Source organism: Protomyctophum bolini (assembly GCF_963924005.1).
Source record: "Protomyctophum bolini genome assembly, chromosome: 22".
In the NCBI taxonomy this organism is placed as follows: domain Eukaryota; kingdom Metazoa; phylum Chordata; class Actinopteri; order Myctophiformes; family Myctophidae; genus Protomyctophum; species Protomyctophum bolini.
The window spans coordinates 34,051,123-34,073,095 of record NC_137883.1 but is presented as its reverse complement, the minus strand read 5'-3'; the positions used below and the strand labels follow the sequence as shown (position 1 = coordinate 34,073,095).

The following is a 21,973-nucleotide window of genomic DNA, read 5'->3' as shown; positions in this document are numbered from 1 at the left end:
GTAACGAGTAATGTAACTAGTTACTTTCTCCAGGGAGTAATAAAGTAATGTAAGGCATTACTTTTTTCAAAAGTAATATGTAATATGTAGTGCCTTACTTTTATGAGTAACGGACCCCAACTCTGCAGTTCACACAGGTGTGCATTTGATAGTGACTCATAGGAATAGACTATAGTGACCACCAATAGTCACATAGTGACCACCATATGGTGAACACTGACCACCACCGGAGAGACGGGTGGGTGACAGCCGGAATGTAGACGGCACCCGAGAGCAGTATGGGTTGGCACGGTGCCCCCAGGCCGAGGAAGGAAGCCCAACAAACCCATGCATGCCTTTAGGAGCAGGGGCAAATTAGCCATTGGGCCAGTGGGGCCCATGTGGGGCAAATGTTACCGGCCCATGGGGGCCCTCGTTGGGGTTGATCCGTCCCTGTTTAGGAGGGCCATTCAAGCCGCAAGCAGAGCCTGCAGACGTAGACTATATATGCATGTCAAACTATTGGGGGTCCCTGAAATTAAACGGGTTGAGAATCACTGCTAGAGCCCTGCTGGCATATCTCTTCAAACACACGGCTCACGCGGGCTAAAGAAGTGTCAATTTGGGGGTCCTTGACATGTGGAACGCCCTACCAACAGTCATTAAGACATGCGTATGCCTTGACTCCTTCAAAACCGCTCTCAAAGGGCACCTATACGGACGGCTGCAATTCGAAACTGGCCCCTGTAAAATCTGAATGTTTCTTTTCCATATTTACCTCCTTTATGATGAAGTCCTGTTCTTCTTCTTTTTTGGGCTATATAGAAGTGTCTATTTGTATGTCTCTAAATGTTTTGATGAATTGAACAAGGTGACCCTCTTGTAAACAAGTGTAATGCTTTATTGGGTCGTCCACTCACAGTTTAGTCTTCTTTGTATTGAGTTGTGCTTGAAATGTACTGTAATTCTGCAAACTGTTAATAAATACTTCAATCAATCAATCAATCAATCAATATAATGTATGCTGTGTAATGTAATGTGTAAACACATGATGGACAGAATTATGCACACATCATAGATTCATAACATAATATTGTTGTGATTGTTACCTCAGTTTGACAGGCGAGCGCCGCCCCGCCCCATAACAACTGAACAGATCTCTCATTGGCTGTAAACCCGGAAGGACAAGACTTTTCGTACGCCACAGCTTTGTTGTAGAGCGCGCCAAAGTTATTTCCCGGAAAGCTGCTGCTGGTGCTGTGCACCGCATGAAAACAAACAACACTTCAACTCTGATCAAATTCAACAACTATAAACAACATAACTCTTTGACAACTACCTTCACAGACAGACACGAATCATCATGACGGAGTCTAACAGCACCAGTACCACAAACCCGCTGAAAGCCAGGAACCTGCCCTGGTGAGTCAGTGAGGAGGGGGAGCATTATGTTAGCATCGTGCTATAGCTGCACACAGCGATGCCTGTCTGTCTGTCTGTCTGTCTGTGCCCCAATATGTTCCCTCTCAGTCCTATACGCTCAAGCTCGGAGCTATAGAATGAGCGTAGGGACTGAGGGAACATATTGGGGCTATGCCTGGATTACTACATTTAGCATGTAAAGCGTGTTGGCTTATACTGTGAACAGATTGGAGGTTGTTGCATGAATTGATGCCACACAGAACCCGCGACCTGCTGTTAGATTGTAGATTTTTTTTTGCACTAGGAGTAGTAGTAGTAGTAGGAGTAGGAGTAGAACGCCCTGCCAACAGTCATTAAGACATTCGAATGATCCCTTGACTCCTTCAAAACCGCTCTCAAAGGGCACCTATACGGCTGCAATTCGAAACTGCATGGCCCCCGTAAAATCTGAATCGCCCCCACCCCCTTTCCCCCTCACTGTACATGTTTTTATATGTCTTTTCCTGTCCTTTATGATGAATTCCTGTTCTGTTCTTTGGCTAATATAGAAGTGTATATTTGTATGTCTCTAAATGTTTTAATTAATTGGTGGACCCTCTTGTGAACAAGACAGTGTAATACTTTATTATTGGGTCCACTCACAGTTAACTTTTTGTTTGTATAGAGTTGTGCTTGAAATGTACTGTAATTCTGCAAACTGTTTCAATCGATCAATCAAATCAATCAGTAGTAAATGCTGTGGGAACTGAAGCACGATTGATCCCCCAGCCGTTTTCCTGTCCGCTCTAGACCGGATCCATCGCTTCTGTCCCGGTCGCTCTACTTTGCCGTTTAAGTTTATTTGATCAAACTTCAGTTTCAAATACAATATTTAATAACAATGAATGGAAGCTGTTATAAAACATGAAGATGATCAAAAGGAATAGGCAGAAGCTGAAAGCTTTATATATGCCTATCCTACCTACAAAAGAACCTAATTCGTAACGGATTCACAAAACATAAGTCAGATACGAGAATTCAATCCTGTCACTTTATTGGTGTCTCTGTCGGGTCAGCAGTGGCCGAACGGTTTGCGGAACGGTCTTGATATCGGAAGGTCGCTAGTTCGTATCCCCGGACCAGCACGTTAAAATGACCACCGCTGAAGTGCCCTTGAGAAAGGCATTGAACCCCTACCATGAAATGTTCTATGAGCAGGGCCTGGCTGTAAACAAGTTCTTGAGCTTAGTCCAGTTACCCTGGGTAAACATAGTACCTTTAGTCCAGTTACCCTGCAGGGTAAACATAGTACCTTTAGTCCAGTTACCCTGGGTAAACAATAAACATAGTACCTTTAGTCCAGTTACCCTGGGTAAACATGGTACCTTTAGTCCAGTTACCCTGGGTAAACATAGTACCTTTAGTCCAGTTACCCTGGGTAAACATGGTACCTTTAGTCCAGTTCCCCTGGGTAAACATAGTACTTTTAGTCCAGTTACCCTGGGTAAACATGGTACCTTTAGTCCAGTTACCCTGGGTAAACATGGTACCTTTAGTCCAGTTACCCTGGGTAAACATGGTACCTTTAGTCCAGTTACCCTGGGTAAACATAGTACCTTTAGTCCAGTTACCCTGGGTAAACATAGTACCTTTAGTCCAGTTACCCGGCAGGGTAAACATAGTACCTTTAGTCCAGTTACCCTGGGTAAACATGGTACCTTTAGTCCAGTTACCCGGCAGGGTAAACACAGTACCTTTAGTCCAGTTACCCTGGGTAAACATAGTACCTTTAGTCCAGTTACCCTGGGTAAACACTAAACATAGTACCTTTAGTCCAGTTACCCTGGGTAAACATGGTACCTTTAGTCCAGTTACCCGGCAGGGTAAACATGGTACCTTTAGTCCAGTTACCCTGGGTAAACATGGTACCTTTCCTTTCCTTTGCATCACAGGGTTGAGAAGTACAGACCACAGAAACTGGACGATCTGATCTCCCACCAAGACATTCTAAGCACCAGTAAGTACAGTAACACAAGTAACCCACTACACATTACTGTAATACAGTAACACACTACACCAGACTGTGCTTCCCAAACGTGCTCGTGTCAAGGACCAACAGATTTGACACTAATTAGCCCGTGGACCCCCATTTGAAAAGATATGCCAGGCAGGGACCCCCATGAGAGAAGACTTTACGGCAGTGATTCTCAAACCGTTTGATTTACGGACCCCCATTTAATGGCATTTCTATCTCTGGGACCCCCAATTTATATTGTAAAATCAATGTTAATTTAACTCAGAGTGCACAAATAGACCTGTTATTATGGTCCATTTGGTTCCATTTGTACACTATCTCAGTTACAGACCCATTTGGTTACAAACTATAATTTAGCTGGGGACCCCCTGGAACTCCCTCAAGGACCCCTGGCTGGACCCCAAGGACCACTTTGGGGAACCACTGCATTACACAGCATTACTGTGATATAAACCTTACGTCTCCATATTTTAACTGTTTGTTGTTGTTGTTGTTGTTGTAATGTAATGCCCTACTTTGTCACGCTAGTGTACAAAAGTAGCAAGAATTGCAGTTATTTTTCTCTTTTTACAGCCATAGTTATTTTTGAGGGGTGCTAGCCCCTCCTATATAAAGCTTTTGTCCACTCCACACGTCTCAATATTTGCCATAGACAATGAACGGAGAAATTATGGCTCTGCAAGGCTTATTATTACTTATATTTTCAAGCATGACTTAAACCATTCTGACCTGAGATCAGATTCATACGAGGTTTCCTCTGGACACACACTGGTCTTATTAACCCATTCTGACCTGAGATCAGATTCTAAAAAATGTCAGTCGTTCTTCGATTTTTCAAAAATAGCAGACCTACAAGCTCGTAGCGCGCCACTCGGTGGCGCGCTACGAGCTTGTAGATCTGCTATTTTTCAATAGCTAAAGCATAACATGATGCCAACACCAGAATGGGTTCCCGTTCAGAATGGGTTAAACCAACTCACCACAGGACCAGATTAAAAACGGTGAGACTCTGACTCTGCATAATATCATTATAGAGACCATTGAGACATTTTCCTTAAATTAAGTAACTGCTCTTGATTCTTTCTCCCCCCAGTCCAGAAATTCATCAGCGAGGACAGGCTTCCCCACCTCTTGTTCTACGGGCCCCCTGGTACCGGGAAAACATCCACCATCCTGGCCTGTGCCAAGCAACTCTATAAGGAGAAAGAGTTCACCTCTATGGTGTTGGAGGTAACTAACTGCTTTATAAAGGTTTACTGTTTGGGACTGTCCAAATTGGATGGATCAATAATGGCTTTAAGTGACACCTTTTAAGTGACACCTTTTAATCCATTTAGATCTCAGGACGATTCTACAAATGTCTTCTAAATCATGACTGTTTTCTGGAAAATCTCAAGTTTCTATGTCAGTTGTTCTCTAACATTTTCACCTCATGGACCCCCAAAAATATATGTATTTGGCCGCCGACCTCCATCTGAAAATGTGTTGTTCCTCCAGGGACCTTCCCAGAAGCAAAGATTTGAGTTAAAAACGTTCACTGTGAAAGAATACATATTCAAAGAATGAAGAATTAAGACATGTATTATTTTGTAAAATGACAACCATCTGTGCTGACTTTTTCTGGTTGGAGGACTATGAAAAACTGGAATTTTGTTTTAGGAAAGGTATTTTTGCTTTTGGCAGACTTTTTATGCAGGGCGTGGGAAATAAGGCAGAATGTTTTGTTTGTGTAAAAAAAAAAGAAAGAAAGAAAAGGGAATATCAACAAAACATATCTGTTTATTGTACACAATGCAATATTGAATGTAATGATATGGTGTGTCCTGTAAAAATAGCAGACCTACAAGCTGATAGCGCGCCACTCGGTGGCGCGCTATGAGCTTGTAGATCTGCTATTTTTCAATAGCTAAAGCATAACATGTTGCTGACACCAAAATGGGTTCCCGTTCAGAATGGGTTAAAACACATTGGGGTTCCCGCCCAGAATGTGTTAAGGGGATGACCTTTATTTACATTTTGCTCCTTGTTTGTGTCGTAGCTAAATGCCTCAGACGACCGAGGCATCGACGTCGTTCGAGGTCCCATCCTGAACTTCGCCAGCACCAGAACCATCTTCAAGTAAGACCGTCCTCTTCCCTGACTTCCCTGCCAGAACCTACAGTACATCCGTTAAAGTCTCAACTTGCAGGGTGGTGTTGGATTTGCAGATAGGACATGGGTTTAAAGGACAACTTTAGTTATTTTCAACCAAGGTTCATGTTTTAGGTTGTTATTAGAGAAACTAAAAGGTGAGTGTTAATTTTCTTTCATTTGCTGATTTCTTTCGTTTTAAGGATTTTAGCAGTTTTTGACAGGGGGGCGGGGGCATTCGAGCATGGGGCTAAATATGTATTTTTTAACACAATTTTATGGTGATTTATTTTTTTATGGTTTACTATAGTCCTAATAAACGCCAGGAAATTACATCTGGCCACAAAAGATCACAGGATCTACTGAATGTGACAAACTTACATATTGAGCCTACACAGTATAAGCCTTCCCCCAGTAGGCTACCTTCACATTCAGTAGATCCTGTGATCTTCTGTGGCCAGATGTAATTTCCTGATGTTTATTAGGACTATAGTAAACCATAAAAAAATAAATCACCATAAAATTGTGTTAAAAAATACATATTTAGCCCCATGCTCGAATGCCCCCGCCCCCCCCTGTCAAAAACAGCTAAATTCCCTAAAACGAAAGAAAGCAGCAAATGAAAAAAGATTAACACTCATCTTTTACTTTATCTAATAACAAACTAAAATATGAACCTTGGTTGAAAAAAAACTAAAGTTGTCCTTTAAGTGACCTTCGCAAAGAGACAAAAAAAACCCCAATCAAGAATATCCAGCCAGTAACAGTAATATTATGGGCCACTTCAGAGGTTTACATGTGTGGTGTGCGCTCGAAAAAAGTGGATATATTGGATTGGCAGTTGCATTACCTGTACCCTGTACCCACACATTCTTGGTCAAAACATCAGTAATTTAGTTGGCCGGTCAAGGACTCTAGGGCAGGTGTTCCCACACCTTTTTGACTTGAGGTCTACTTTTAAAATTGCCAGCTCAAGGTGATCTACCAACCAAAATAATATTATCCCATTGCTTAAAATACTCAAAATAAATAACATTAAGGCATTAGGACTGTTTCAATCAATCAATTTTATTTATTTACCACCTTTATTTTGTTAAAGTTACTCTTTGTAATAACGTCAATCAATTTCAATTTGTAATAACATATTGCTCATAAAATGTTACAAATATTAAAAGTATCACACATAAAAAGCATACACAATCACATGAAGGAATTATGCACTCAACTCAACCAGAGCAGAACTCCTACCACAGGACTCTGGCAATCAATCAATAGGCCTACAGTTGCAACCACTATATTAATGGAAAGTATTTCATACAATTTAAGAAAAATAAATCTGAACTATCCCTTTAATCAGATGACTGCTTTCAGCCTTGCACTGAATGGAGTCCGTCAGCGCTGCGTAATCCGGACAGTCACTGCTGACAGCTAGTCTTAAACAGGCCTCCAAATGATCGTCCGTCAACGTGGAACGATATTTGGACTTAATTATCTTCATGTGGGAAAACGCTGATTCACATAAATATGTGGAGCCAAATAACGCTGTGAGCGAGGCTGCACAAGTCCTGATGTTTGACGAGTAAGTTCCAAAACATCGCGGGCGCGCAACTTTAACTGTATGTCAGCCTGCAGTGCCATGACCTCATTCTCCAACGCAGAAGAGTTCATGTTAAAAAGTGTTGCTATTTTCGAGGCAATGGAATCAACATCAGCTTCTGAATGGGAAGCACATGAATGTAGCGATGGGCTCGAGTAAAAGGCAAACGCAGTTGGACTTGGAAAGAATGTGACATTGTGAAAAAATAATCTTCTTCCCACTCTGCATGGAAGTGATATGTTTTAGGCTTCTTTGCCGCGCGCATCTTGCTATATGATATTATATTATATATTTTTAAATTTGTTTGTTTAACCCATTCTGACCGGGCACCCATTTTGGTGTTGGCATCATGTTATGCTTTAGCTATTGAAAAACAGCAGATCTACAAGCTCATATCGCGCCACCGAGTGGCGCGATACGAGCTTGTAGGTCTGCTATTTTTGAAAAATCGAAGAACGACTGACATTTTTAGAATCTGATCTCAGGTCAGAATGGGTTCATCAGACCAGTGTGTGTCCAGTGGAAACCTCGTTATGAATCTGATCTCAGGTCAGAATGGGTTAACAACATAACAGACCCGACGTTCCCCACACTTGAGAACAACAAGGCACTGCATTGTGGGGGGGTTTAAAGCCGCCGCCGCCGCCTGCCCCAGGCGACTCGAGGATTGTTTTTTTTCCTTCTTTTTTTTCATGTCAGGGCCAAGCGGTCTACTTGCGCAGCGCTTGCGATCGACTGGTCGACCGCGATCGACGTAATGGGCACCCCTGCTCTAGGGGGATCGGCTCCCATGGGATCCATGTGATTCTGAGTCGGGCCCGCTCCATCGCTAAATAAAAAGTAGTCCAAGTCAGTCACCATTTAAAACAAGTCTTAGTTACACCCGGTCTCTTCTTCTTCCCCTTGTCCTCCAGGAAGGGTTTCAAGTTGGTGATACTGGACGAAGCGGACGCCATGACCCAGGATGCCCAGAATGCATTGCGGCGAGGTAAATTAACCCATTCTGAACGGGAACCCATTTTGGTGTTAGCATCATGTCATGCTTTAGCTATTGAAAAATAGCAGATCTACAAGCTCGTAGCGCGCCACCGAGTGGCGCGCTACGAGCTTGTAGGTCTGCTATTTTTTTGAAAAATCGAAGAACGACTGACATTTTTATAGAATCTGATCTCGGGTCAGAATGGGTTAATCAGACCCAGTGTGTGTCCAGTGGAAACCTCGTGTGAATCTGATCTCAGGTCAGAATGGGTTAAGCCATCTGCTTGGCCCCCGGCCCCTCACCCACTGTGTAGCACATGTTTCTATGTCCGTCGTTGTCAGACATTTTCATTCCAAGGACCTCCACACATATATGTACCGGTAATTGGCCGTCGACCCGCATCTGAAAACATGTTATTCCAGCAGGGACCTCACCGGAAGCAAAGATTTGAGTTAACCCATTCTGACCTGAGATCAGATTCATACGAGGTTTCCACTGGACACACACTGGTCTGATTAACCCATTCTGACCTGAGATCAGATTCATACGAGGTTTCCACTGGACACACACTGGTCTGATTAACCCATTCTGACCTGAGATCAGATTTCTAAAAAATGTCAGTCGCTCTTTGATTTTTCAAAAATAGCAGACCTACAAGCTCGTAGCGCGCCACTCGGTGGCGCGCTATGAGCTTGTAGATCTGCTATTTTTCAATAGCTAAAGCATAACATGATGCCGACACCAAAACGGGTTCCCGTTCAGAATGGGTTAAAACAAAGTCCCAGTGTGAAGTACACACGCATGTTTGTCATGTTATTGATTAATTGTGCTTTGCATTTATGGCAAATTATGGTTGGATTATTATGATGTGAAATTCAGGTAATGGATGTTTCTAGTACTAAAAAAAGCTTTTTTATTTTTCTCTCTCAAAGCTACACAGAAATGTAAAATGATATTATTATGCAATGCAATAAGATTATATAACTGTCAGTTCAGATGGGTTTTTTTACCAAGCTTAGCCAGCCAATCGGGTCTCAGCCAGGCAGGGAAGGATTTCCAAATATTGTGCTGTGATTGGTTGTTGTCGACCAGGGGGGGGGGGGGCAACTTTGACCATGGAGAGGGCCACTATATTTACACACTAACCCCAGAGGGCCACGTTGAATATTACTGTCGATCTACAACCTCAGCTGATTACAGCCGATCTACAAACTCAAAACGTGTCGCATCGCGGCGCGTTTTGAGCTTGTAGATCAGCTTTTTTTTTGCTATATTTGAATTGAAATTCAAATGTGGCCATTTCTTTATTGGAAATTTGGAATCCTGAAAAATAACCTTTTTTATTTCATTTCAAATTAATTTAGTTAGTTATGTTAACTTTATGAACTAAATCCCAACACATTGGACATACAAAAGCGGGTCATGTTTGCATGTTTGGAATTGTGACAGCTTAAATCAATAATATATATCGGTATTCTGATATTAACCTGAGGGCCGCATTAAGTGAGGTGGGGGCCGCATGTGGCCCCCGGGCCGCCAGTTGCCCATGTAAATGTGGACCGACAGACAGTCTGTGAAATCGTCTCGTTTAACAAACCGTCCAGTAATAGTAGAAGATGAACAGACGATTACTAGAAGTGTATATTGTTCTGTTGTCTCTAAACTGCTAATATTCCTCTCCTCCGGGCAGTGATTGAGAAGTTCTGTGTCTCTAAACTGCTAATATTCCTCTCCTCCGGGCAGTGATTGAGAAGTTCTGTCTCTCTAAACTGCTAATATTCCTCTCCTCCGGGCAGTGATTGAGAAGTTCTGTTGTCTCTAAACTGCTAATATTCCTCTCCTCCTCCGGGCAGTGATTGAGAAGTTCTGTGTCTCTAAACTGCTAATATTCCTCTCCTCCGGGCAGTGATTGAGAAGTTCTGTGTCTCTAAACTGCTAATATTCCTCTCCTCCTCTGGGCAGTGATTGAGAAGTTCTGTGTCTCTAAACTGCTAATATTCCTCTCCTCCTCTGGGCAGTGATTGAGAAGTTCTGTGTCTCTAAACTGCTAATATTCCTCTCCTCCTCTGGGCAGTGATTGAGAAGTTCTGTGTCTCTAAACTGCTAATATTCCTACCCTCCGGGCAGTGATTGAGAAGTTCTGTGTCTCTAAACTGCTAATATTCCTCTCCTCCGGGCAGTGATTGAGAAGTTCTGTGTCTCTAAACTGCTAATATTCCTCTCCTCCTCCGGGCAGTGATTGAGAAGTTCTGTGTCTCTAAACTGCTAATATTCCTCTCCTCCTCTGGGCAGTGATTGAGAAGTTCTGTGTCTCTAAACCGCTAATATTCCTCTCCTCCTCTGGGCAGTGATTGAGAAGTTCTGTGTCTCTAAACTGCTAATATTCCTCTCCTCCTCTGGGCAGTGATTGAGAAGTTCTGTGTCTCTAAACTGCTAATATTCCTCTCCTCCTCTGGGCAGTGATTGAGAAGTTCTGTGTCTCTAAACTGCTAATATTCCTCTCCTCCGGGCAGTGATTGAGAAGTTCTGTTGTCTCTAAACTGCTAATATTCCTCTCCTCCTCCGGGCAGTGATTGAGAAGTTCTGTGTCTCTAAACTGCTAATATTCCTCTCCTCCTCTGGGCAGTGATTGAGAAGTTCTGTGTCTCTAAACTGCTAATATTCCTCTCCTCCTCCGGGCAGTGATTGAGAAGTTCTGTGTCTCTAAACTGCTAATATTCCTCTCCTCCTCTGGGCAGTGATTGAGAAGTTCTGTTGTCTCTAAACTGCTAATATTCCTCTCCTCCGGGCAGTGATTGAGAAGTTCTGTGTCTCTAAACCGCTAATATTCCTCTCCTCCTCTGGGCAGTGATTGAGAAGTTCTGTGTCTCTAAACTGCTAATATTCCTCTCCTCCTCTGGGCAGTGATTGAGAAGTTCTGTGTCTCTAAACTGCTAATATTCCTCTCCTCCTCTGGGCAGTGATTGAGAAGTTCTGTGTCTCTAAACTGCTAATATTCCTCTCCTCCGGGCAGTGATTGAGAAGTTCTGTTGTCTCTAAACTGCTAATATTCCTCTCCTCCTCCGGGCAGTGATTGAGAAGTTCTGTGTCTCTAAACTGCTAATATTCCTCTCCTCCTCTGGGCAGTGATTGAGAAGTTCTGTGTCTCTAAACTGCTAATATTCCTCTCCTCCTCCGGGCAGTGATTGAGAAGTTCTGTGTCTCTAAACTGCTAATATTCCTCTCCTCCTCTGGGCAGTGATTGAGAAGTTCTGTTGTCTCTAAACTGCTAATATTCCTCTCCTCCGGGCAGTGATTGAGAAGTTCTGTGTCTCTAAACTGCTAATATTCCTCTCCTCCTCCGGGCAGTGATTGAGAAGTTCTGTGTCTCTAAACCGCTAATATTCCTCTCCTCCTCTGGGCAGTGATTGAGAAGTTCTGTGTCTCTAAACTGCTAATATTCCTCTCCTCCTCCGGGCAGTGATTGAGAAGTTCTGTGTCTCTAAACTGCTAATATTCCTCTCCTCCGGGCAGTGATTGAGAAGTTCTGTGTCTCTAAACTGCTAATATTCCTCTCCTCCTCCGGGCAGTGATTGAGAAGTTCTGTGTCTCTAAACTGCTAATATTCCTCTCCTCCTCTGGGCAGTGATTGAGAAGTTCACGGAGAACACCCGGTTCTGTCTCATCTGTAACTACCTGTCCAAGATCATCCCGGCGCTGCAGTCGCGTTGCACCCGGTTCCGCTTCGGGCCCCTCTCTCAGGACCAGATGATCCCCCGGCTGGAGTACGTCGTCCAGGAGGAGAGGTGGGTGGGTGTGCAGTGATGTAAATAGATTTCCAATGTCCCGGGATGCAGGGATGGTTCTTTTAGATGAGTCCCAGGGATGGTCTTTTAGATGAGTCCCAGCCAGGGACATTTTATGAGTCCCACTTCAATAACGTTAGAACTTATAGGAGTCCTATTTTGCCATTTCTTTTACAAATTGCAGCACTCCCGTTTCATTTTATATGGTTATAATGTGGTTATATTCTTTTTTTCTTCATTTCTTCATTTTTCATGAACAGAAATAGACAAGGACAAACAGAAAGCAAAAAGACAAACAATCGAACATTACAATATGTGTTGCCAACTCAGTAGATAAATGCTATAATTGTAGGAGATCACACACAGACAGGATAATAATAAAATGCAAACATTATGTGAGCGTACGCGTACATACACACATAATGTGGTTATATTCATGTAGAAAACAGAAGAAGAAATGATTCATATAACGCGTCCGTGCGCGTTCGAGCGCCTTAGGCGTGTGTATGTGTATATACTTGTTACATATTACTATAATTTGTGAGGGCCAAATGCTGCCACAGGTGTAGAATTGTTTTGAACACAAAATGTCTCTTCTGGCACAAGACATTTTCAAATGTGGCTCCTTCCATTTGGGGGTCCTTGGCACAAAAATGTTGGTGAACCCCCACTTAGAAGGAGATTTGTAGCATAAATGGATCAGATCTTGACTGAAACATGTAAATCTTTTCAGTATTGATGTAAGTCCAGACGGTATGAAGGCCGTTGTGACCTTATCCTCAGGAGACATGAGGAGATCACTGAACATCCTACAGGTACGATGATGCTTTCTTTTTTTTAAATATAAATTTTATCCCACGATTTTGTAACCCCTTTTTCACCCCTGTGTCAATCGGGGGGCACACTATTTTCCGACAGCATTCTAGCCGACGGGGCGACGGTCCGCTCCGCAGCGGGGGGACCGTCGCTGCGATGGGAAAAAGCGATGGTCCGACATGTGCTGCTCCCGTGCTCGCGGTTAGGGTTAGGTTAGGATTGAGCTTTCGGATCAATATGCTGTCGGAAAAAAGACCTGCACCCGCCACCCGTGTCAATCATCTAATGTGATCCTGGGCTCTACACACCCTCCACCAACCTAGTCCCCATATATGGGGGACAAGGGGAGAGCAACGGACTTGAACTCATGCTTCCTCCATGCATGAGGAGCTCCTTTACACCTGACAGGGGGGAGTTTCCCTGGTTGGACGTAGCGCGTGGAAGGAACACGTTATTCCAACCAGTTCCTTTCCCCTCCATCAGGCGCCCTGGCTGGCCAGGGGGAACGATGATGCTTTCTGACACCAGAACAGATCCTGGGCGGTCATTACCACTATAGGTTACTGCTTCTTGTAGCCTCGGAAACCCAGACGTTTTTATTTCCATGGAGAAAAAAAAATCTGGGTCAGAGTCCACAAACGTCGATCACTCTCTGATGATTTCTGATCGTCTGCTCTGCGCTTTGTTAAATTGACGCACATGCGTATACACACAGTGACACTAGACGCAGCTTCGTCTAGATTCCCGGCGGATCCTGCCGGGAGCTGCCGATGAATACAGACAGGATTAGGGTCCATAGGTGGACCCCAGGCTAGCTTCTTGTGACGACAAGGCATTTACAGAACACGCGCGTGTGCAAGATTTCACCAATAGAAATTATTGAGCAGTGTTGAACAGAAGTGGTGAAAACTGCAGATGTACAAGATTGTGGCGCGCACAATATTTCACCAATAAAAGTATTAACAAGAGCTCGTAATAACTACATCAAATCCAGGTTATTTTTCCAGTTTAACTTTTAAAGTAATGGTTTAAATTCACCTTGTTACCATTCTGACGTGCACATGGTCTGTGTGGTTTCAGAGCACCAGCATGGCCTATGGGAAGGTGACCGAGGACACGGTGTACACGTGCACGGGTCACCCACTGCGTTCGGACATCGCCAACATCCTGGACTGGTCTCTGAACAAGGACTTCACCTCGGCCTACAACTGTATCCTCTTACGGCCATACTACCGATTTTAGTCTCTTGAATAGCTTTCATTTTAGTTTTAGTCACATTTTAGTCACCTGCAATGTTTTAGTTTTTAGTATAGTTTTAGTCTACTAAATCTACAGTTGATTTAGTCGACTAAAATTTATTTTGGTGGGCCTTGATGCTGTCATAATGATTTTACACTTGCTACAAGCTCAGTCCCCAGCAAAATTAATATTGCATCACAATAATTTCAACCACTTAATCCATTTATACGCTGGCTATATATCTACATGCTTGTACATCTATATATATATTTTTTTTAATCAAAAATAAATAATTTTGATAATCTTGAAACATAAATTTTCTCTTCTGGGGGTCCGTGGGTCATATGTGCATATTTTTATATCAATGTGCATCATTTAATTTTTTATATATATATATATATCTATGGCGAAAACAAAAGTATAATTTGTTTATTTCTAAATTAGTTTGTCAAATTGATTTCAAGATTTTGCACTTTAAAATGGGTCTCTGGGTGTACATTTACCCACTGTCCACCAGGGGGTGACTTGAGTCCTTTGGGCATGGTGAATTCTGGCACATTTTAGTTGTATAGTTCATTTCAACAAGAAGGCAATTTGGTGTGCTTAATTAAAGAGAAACGTAATATTAAAAAGGACATTTGTATTCAGTCAAAAGAAATAAAATAAGTTAACCCATTTAGAACTGGGCTCGATTTGACAAAATGTCTTCTAAATCCTGACAGTTTTCTTGGAAAAAAACCCCCCTGTGTTTCTGTATCAGTGGTGCTCCAACTATTTTCATGCCAAGGACCCCCAGAATTATCTGTATTTGGCCGTGGACCCCCATCTGAAAATATGTTGTTCCAGTGACCCCCCCCCACACACACACACACACACACACACACTATAGCTAAAGTATAACATAATGCTTAAATCACCAAAAGGGGTTCCCATCCAGACTGGCTTAAATAAATATTTCTCCTTAACGTTGTTTCTAACCAGCCATCCTTGAGCTGAAGACCCTGAAAGGTCTGGCCCTGCACGACATCCTCACAGAGGTCCACCTGCTCATACACAGAGGTACACACACACACACACACACACACACACACACACACACACAGAGGTCCACCTGCTCATACACAGAGGTACACACACACACACACACACACACACAGAGGTCCACCTGCTCATACACAGAGGTACGCACACACACGCACGCACACACACGCACACACACGACATCCTCACAGAGGTCCACCTGCTCATACACAGAGGTACACGCACGCACACACACACACACACGCACACACACACACACACACACACGCACACACACACACGCACGCACACACACACACGCACGCGCGCACGCACACGCACACACACGACATCCTCACAGAGGTCCACCTGCTCATACACAGAGGTACACACACACACACACACACGCGCACACGCACACACACACACACGACATCCTCACGGAGGTCCACCTGCTCATACACAGAGGTACACACACATGACATTAACCTGTGGGCCACATTAAGTGATGGTGGGGGTCTCTCTCTCTCTCTCTCTCTCTCTCTCAGTATTCTCATATTAACCTGTGGGCCACATTAAGTGATGGTGGGGGTCTCTCTCTCTCTCTCTCTCTCTCTCTCAGTATTCTCATATTAACCTGTGGGCCACATTAAGTGATGGTGAGGGTCTCTCTCTTTCTCTCTCTCTCTCTCTCTCTCTCTCTCTCAGTATTCTCATATTAACCTGTGGGCCACATTAAGTGATGGTGAGGGTCTCTCTCTCTCTCTCTCTCTCTCTCTCTCTCTCTCTCAGTATTCTCATATTAACCTGTGGGCCACATTAAGTGATGGTGGGGGCCGCCATGTGGTTAGTGGTCAGTTGCCCATGAGTATGAAATACATGACAATCTGGGGCTGGTTGTCATGGTAACAGGTTTGAGGTGCAGATGGTCCCATCCCATAGCTGGCAGTAACCGAAGCCGACAGTTGTTCCACCAGGCCTGTGTGTGTGTGTGAATCCATCTGCGTCCCGTTACCCGGGAGACCCCGCCGGGGGTTGCTATGGTTACCGTGCCGACTGCCTCGTTGTAGGGGGAGTAGCTCGGTTGCCAGCACTAACGTATGCAAGCACAATGAGGACATTTACAGCTAAAGTTAACCCACACGTAGACCTGAGGCCAATTCTACAAAATGTCTTCTAAGTTCCTATAGCCCATGTTTTTTGAAATTTTGAAAAAAAGGTTAGCCTCGTTTCTCATCATTTTGGACCATGGGCTATAGCCCATATCGTACGGCATACTATAGCGCGCCGTTTTTCATCATTTTTGAGGATTTGAAAAAAATGACGAAATGACAAAAACGATGGGTTATAGCCCATGTTTTGGAAATTTTGAAAAAAAAAGTTAGCCTCGTTTCTCATCATTTTGGACCATGGGCTATAGCCCATATCGTACGGCATACTATAGCGCGCCGTTTTTCATCATTTTTGAGGATTTGAAAAAAATGACGAAATGACAAAAACGATGGGTTATAGCCCATGTTTTTTGAAATTTTGAAAAAAAATGTTAGCCTCGTTTCTCATCATTTTGGACCATGGGCTATAGCCCATATCGTACGGCATACTATGGCACGCCGTTTTTCATCATTTTTGAGGATTTAAAAAAAATGACGAAATGACAAAAAAGATGGGTTATAGCCCATGTTTTTTGAAATTTTGAAAAAAAAAGTTAGCCTCGTTTCTCATCATTTTGGACTATGGGCTATAGCCCATATCGTACGGCATACTATAGCGCGCCGTTTTTCATCATTTTTGAAGATTTGAAAAAAATGACGAAATGACAAAAACGATGGGTTATAGCCCATGTTTTTTGAAATTTTGAAAAAAAAGTTAGCCTCGTTTCTCATCATTTTGGACCGTGGGCTATAGCCCATATCGTACGGCATACTATAGCGCGCCGTTTTTCATCATTTTTGAGGATTTAAAAAAAATGACAAAATGACAAAAACGATGTTTTTTGAAATTTTGAAAAGAAAAAGTTAGCCTCGTTTCTCATCATTTTGGACCATGGGCTATAGCCCATATCGTACGGCATACTATAGCCTGCCGTTTTTCATCATTTCTGAGGATTTGAAAAAAATGACGAAATGAAAAAAACGATGGGTTATAGCCCATGTTTTTTGAAATTTTGAAAAATAAGTTAGCCTCGTTTCTCATCATTTTGGACCATGGGCTGTAGCCCATATCGTACGGCATACTATAGCGCGCCGTTTTTCATCATTTTTGAGGATTTGAAAAAAATGACGAAATGACAAAAACGATGGGTTATAGCCCATGTTTTTGAAATTTTGAAAAAAAAAGTTAGCCTCGTTTCTCATCATTTTGGACCATGGGCTATAGCCCATATCGTACGGCATACTATAGCGCGCCGTTTTTCATCATTTTTGAGGATTTGAAAAAAATGACGAAATGACAAAAACGATGGGTTATAGCCCATGTTTTTTGAAATTTTGAAAAAAAAAGTTAGCCTCGTTTCTCATCATTTTGGACCATGGGCTATAGCCCATATCGTACGGCATACTATAGCGCGCCGTTTTTCATCATTTTTGAAGATTTGAAAAAAATGACGAAATGACAAAAACGATGGGTTATAGCCCATGTTTTTTGAAATTTTGAAAAAAAAAAAGTTAGCCTCGTTTCTCATCATTTTGGACCATGGGCTATAGCCCATATCGTACGGCATACTATAGCCTGCCGTTTTTCATCATTTCTGAGGATTTGAAAAAAATGACGAAATGAAAAAAACGATTGGTTATAGCCCATGTTTTTTGAAATTTTGAAAAATAAGTTAGCCTTGTTTCTCATCATTTTGGACTGTGGGCTATAGCCCATATCGTACGGCCTACTATAGCACGCCGTTTATCATCATTTTTGAGGATTTGAAAAAAATTACGAAATGACAAAAACGATGGGTTATAGCCCATGTTTTTTTAAATTTTGAAAAAAAAAGTTAGCCTCGTTTCTCATCATTTTGGACCATGGGCTATAGCCCATATCGTACGGCATACTATAGCGCGCCGTTTTTCATCATTTTTGAAGATTTGAAAAAAATGACGAAATGACAAAAACGATGGGTTATAGCCCATGTTTTTTGAAATTTTGAAAAAATAGTTAGCCTCGTTTCTCATCATTTTGGACCATGGGCTATAGCCCATATCGTACGGCATACTATAGCGCGCCGTTTTTCATCATTTTTGAGGATTTGAAAAAACGGTTTTATGGAAAACGTATGTTTCTAGTATGTTCAGTGGTTCTCAAGCTATTTCATGTCTGTCAAGCACCCCAAAAAACACAAGGCACAAAGTGATGTATGTAAAAATATACCATGCAAAACGGGAGAGAAAAAGAAAAGGAGAGATTACCATTTCCAGTGCAACGTATGGCCAATTATAGAATGTAACGGTCATAGTGTGCAGTATAGTGTCAACTGTCAACGCCATCGCCATCAATATAAAATTACAAGTCTATTCCGTTAATGGTGTACCTACAGTATTGTACATTGTTCCAGTCATTTCTTTTACACATTTTCTCCAAATAAAATGTAAACATAACTAAACTTACGTGAATAATTGGAACAATGTTAGCTAAACATTACATGGTTTAGTGGAATTACACTGGAATTTCAATATTTCTTCTCCAGGGGATGCACTATACTGTGTTTGTGTTGTGTTGTTTTTATCAATCTGTGCTTTGAAATGGATACAGATAGGACGACAACATAGCTGACAGCACATGTTTGTGTATTACCTGCTGTCTACACAAACCACATTATGTTTTGGGGAAATTGCTGAAGGCTACATTGAGCTGTCGAAAACCTTATTTTGTTGTTTTATGTGTGTTGTTGCAGTGGACTTTCTGTCTATAAACCTTATTTTGTTGGTTTGTGTGTTGTTCCAGTGGACTTTCTGTCTAAAACCTTATTTTGTTGGTCTGTGTGTTGTTCCAGTGGACTTTCTGTCTAAAACCTTATTTTGTTGGTCTGTGTGTTGTTCCAGTGGACTTTCTGTCTAAAACCTTATTTTGTTTTATTTGTGTTCCAGTGGACTTTCCTGCTGCTATTCGGATGGGACTGCTCATCAAGTTGGCCGATATAGAGTAAGTGAGGTGCCATTTCTTGATGTGTGCGCAGTAGGGCTTTAAGCAACTACCGTAGTCGACTATTCAGCGTATTCTCTAAAGGTAATAAAACTATCTCGGCAGCGTAGAATATTTGATTAAAATGCGGGTAAAGCGTTTCATGGAGTCAAACTGTTAAACAACTAGTCGACTAGTAAACTAGGCAACTAGTCAACTAGTAAAAATGACTAGAAGTGAATGCCCTAGTGCTTAGTGCCACACGAATGAGAGAGAAATAATCCTCAGTCATACACATGTACATTAACCCATTTTGGACTGGGGTCGATTAAAACAAAACAAAAAAAATAATCTGAAAGGGTTTCACACGCTTATGCGTCACTGAAAAATATGTTGTTCCAGTTGTTCCAGCCAGGGGACCCTCAACCACACCCACCCAGAAGCAAAGATTTGAGTTAAAAACGTTCGCTCTGAAAGAATTTACAGTATATTTAAAGATGTTCTGTGTACACTGTGGACGCGTGTACACGTTGTCCTAGCACCATAACTCCTTGCTCTTTCGCGCGTTGTCGTTCACTTCCCTGTTTACCGCTCACAAAGAAAGGCTCGGCGCGCATAATCTAAGGAGCTCTCCGTGGTTTAACTTTTGACCAGATGGATACACTAAGCTCTTTTTCTGACTTCAACATGAGCCTCTCATTCAAAATATGAAGCGAGCGATCATCAGCGGCTTTTATCAGAATCTTAGCAAGGTAAGCATGCTAAAATATGTCTCCTGGTTTTTTTTTCCTGAAGGGGTGGGTGCTTACAGAGTAAAAGCGGCCATATCTTCCCGGCACCCCAAGCTTCTATTTTGACAGAAATCCTGGCACTGATTGTGCAGTACCGTACTTAGTTTAGACAGTTTTTGGTTTAGACTACCGGTAGTCATTGGTTAGACCAGTCATTAGTCCTACAACTACAACCTATCCATACTATTGATCCGAAACCTCAATCCTAACCTAACCCTAACCGCAAGCACGGGAGCAGCGCATGTCGGACCATCGCTTTTTCGCATCGCAGCGAATGTCCCCCCGCTGCGGATCGGATCGTTGCCCCGTCGGCTAGAATGCTGTCGGAAAAAAGGCCGCCTCCCACAGGGCAGCACACCTAAACCTAACCTTAACCCATGTCTAATTTCTTTATTTGTCCTCAGACACAGACTGGCATCGGGAACCAACGAAAAGATCCAGCTGAGCTCCATGGTGGCGGCGTTCCAGGCCGTGCGAGACATGGTGGTCAACGAGGCCGCCTAGCCTTTCTGTCCACTTCCAGTCAAAACACACTTCTCGCATTTGTCCCGTGAACAAAAGAACAATGACAACCATTTAGTTGTTTGGCCGTCTGCTGCTTGCCTGATTCCATGTGAACGCAGCAGAACACTCCCTGAACACTGCTGCGTTTATTCACATTTTTTTTTTGTCTGTTTTCCGAAAAGCGCGTGTTGCTTGTGATGGAGGATGTCTTGAACACATGAATGCTAAAAACGTGAAATGGAGATTCATAGCAGCTCTGATTGATGGCACGCTATATCATCCAGTGATTGGCTCTGGGTTAATTCTTGACATGTAAACGTTACAGAAGAGGCCGAGTGGTACAGTATGTAAAACAGCTGGTTGAGAATGCACTTCAACATGACGCCGTCTGTCCTCTCACCATTGTTCTAAAAGGTCTTGTGTACAGACAGTGATTTGGGTTTTTGAATAATCTTGTTTAATTAAAAATAAATCACACCCGTGTGAAGCTAAGGGAGCTCTCTCTTATCATCATACATCTCATGAACAACAGAATTTGTGATTGGTTCGTTAGCCCATTTGCTCGTCTACATATGACGTAAATGTTCCCTTCGTTGTCAACGGCATTTAATGTTTGACACACATTTACGTCATATTTGGCAGATATTTAACCTAATTTCTCCTTCCATTGTCAATGGCAAATATATATTGTATGAGGGGTTAGCGCCTTTAACCCATTCTGAACGGGAACCCATATTGGTGTTAGCATCATGTTATGCTTTAGCTATTGAAAAATCGAAGAACGACTGACATTTTTAGAATCTGATCTCAGGTCAGAATGGGTTAATCAGACCAGTGTGTGTCCAGTGGAATAACCTCGTATGAATCTGATCTCAGGTCAGAATGGGTTAAAAAAAGAAATGTGGCATGTTCAGACTTTTCTTTAGGAGGCTTCAGCACAGTGTTTTTGGCAGCAAATGCCTATTTTAGTTTTAGTCATAGTCTCTCGAATAGTTTTCACTTAGTTTTAGTCACCCGGAATGTTTTAGTGTTTTAGTCTACTTTTAGTCGACTAAATCTACAGTTGACACAGTAAAATGTGTTTTGGCGGGCCTTGATGCCGTCGTAATGACTGCTTTTTTCACTTGCTGGAAATAGCCGATCTACAAGCCTGCGACGCGTTGTGGGCTTGTAGATCGGCCATTTTCAGCATGCAACTAATTGTAAAATGACTTGTACTGGATCTCTTGTCCACTAGTCCAGGGATACTCAAATAGATTTACCTGTGGGCCACATTACAAAAATGGCAAGGGGCCAGGGGCCAGTAGATAAAATTACGACATTAATGATACTTGATAACTTCTCTCTTTCAATTGCTTTATTTTCGCAAAATGTATCAAAGTACAATGTGCATGCACACAATATGTAAATAAATAAATGTGTTACATTTTCTTGCATAAACACAAAGAGCTGTTTCCATAACTGCACAAATTATTGCACATAACATGAGTAGCTGTTATAATAACATAACATAACATGAGTAGCTCTTTGCCTGCCTGTCTGTCTGTCCATGAGTAGTTATTTGTCTGTCTGTCAATGAGTAGCTGT

The 21,973-nt window shown here is 42.4% G+C and overlaps 1 protein-coding gene across 1 annotated transcript; it reads left to right on the top strand.

Annotated features, from left to right (window-relative positions):
- Positions 1–1,199: 1,199 nt before the first annotated feature.
- rfc5 (replication factor C (activator 1) 5) lies at positions 1,200–21,838 on the top strand. The gene is made up of 11 exons (XM_080755444.1): positions 1,200–1,401; positions 3,333–3,397; positions 4,509–4,645; positions 5,454–5,533; positions 8,057–8,130; positions 11,747–11,906; positions 12,640–12,721; positions 13,803–13,932; positions 14,943–15,020; positions 19,058–19,112; positions 20,287–21,838. Exons 1-11 carry the CDS (start codon positions 1,343–1,345, stop codon positions 20,384–20,386), a joined length of 1,020 nt encoding a protein of 339 aa, XP_080611570.1. The 5' UTR covers positions 1,200–1,342; the 3' UTR covers positions 20,387–21,838.
- The last annotated feature ends 135 nt before the right edge of the window (positions 21,839–21,973 follow it).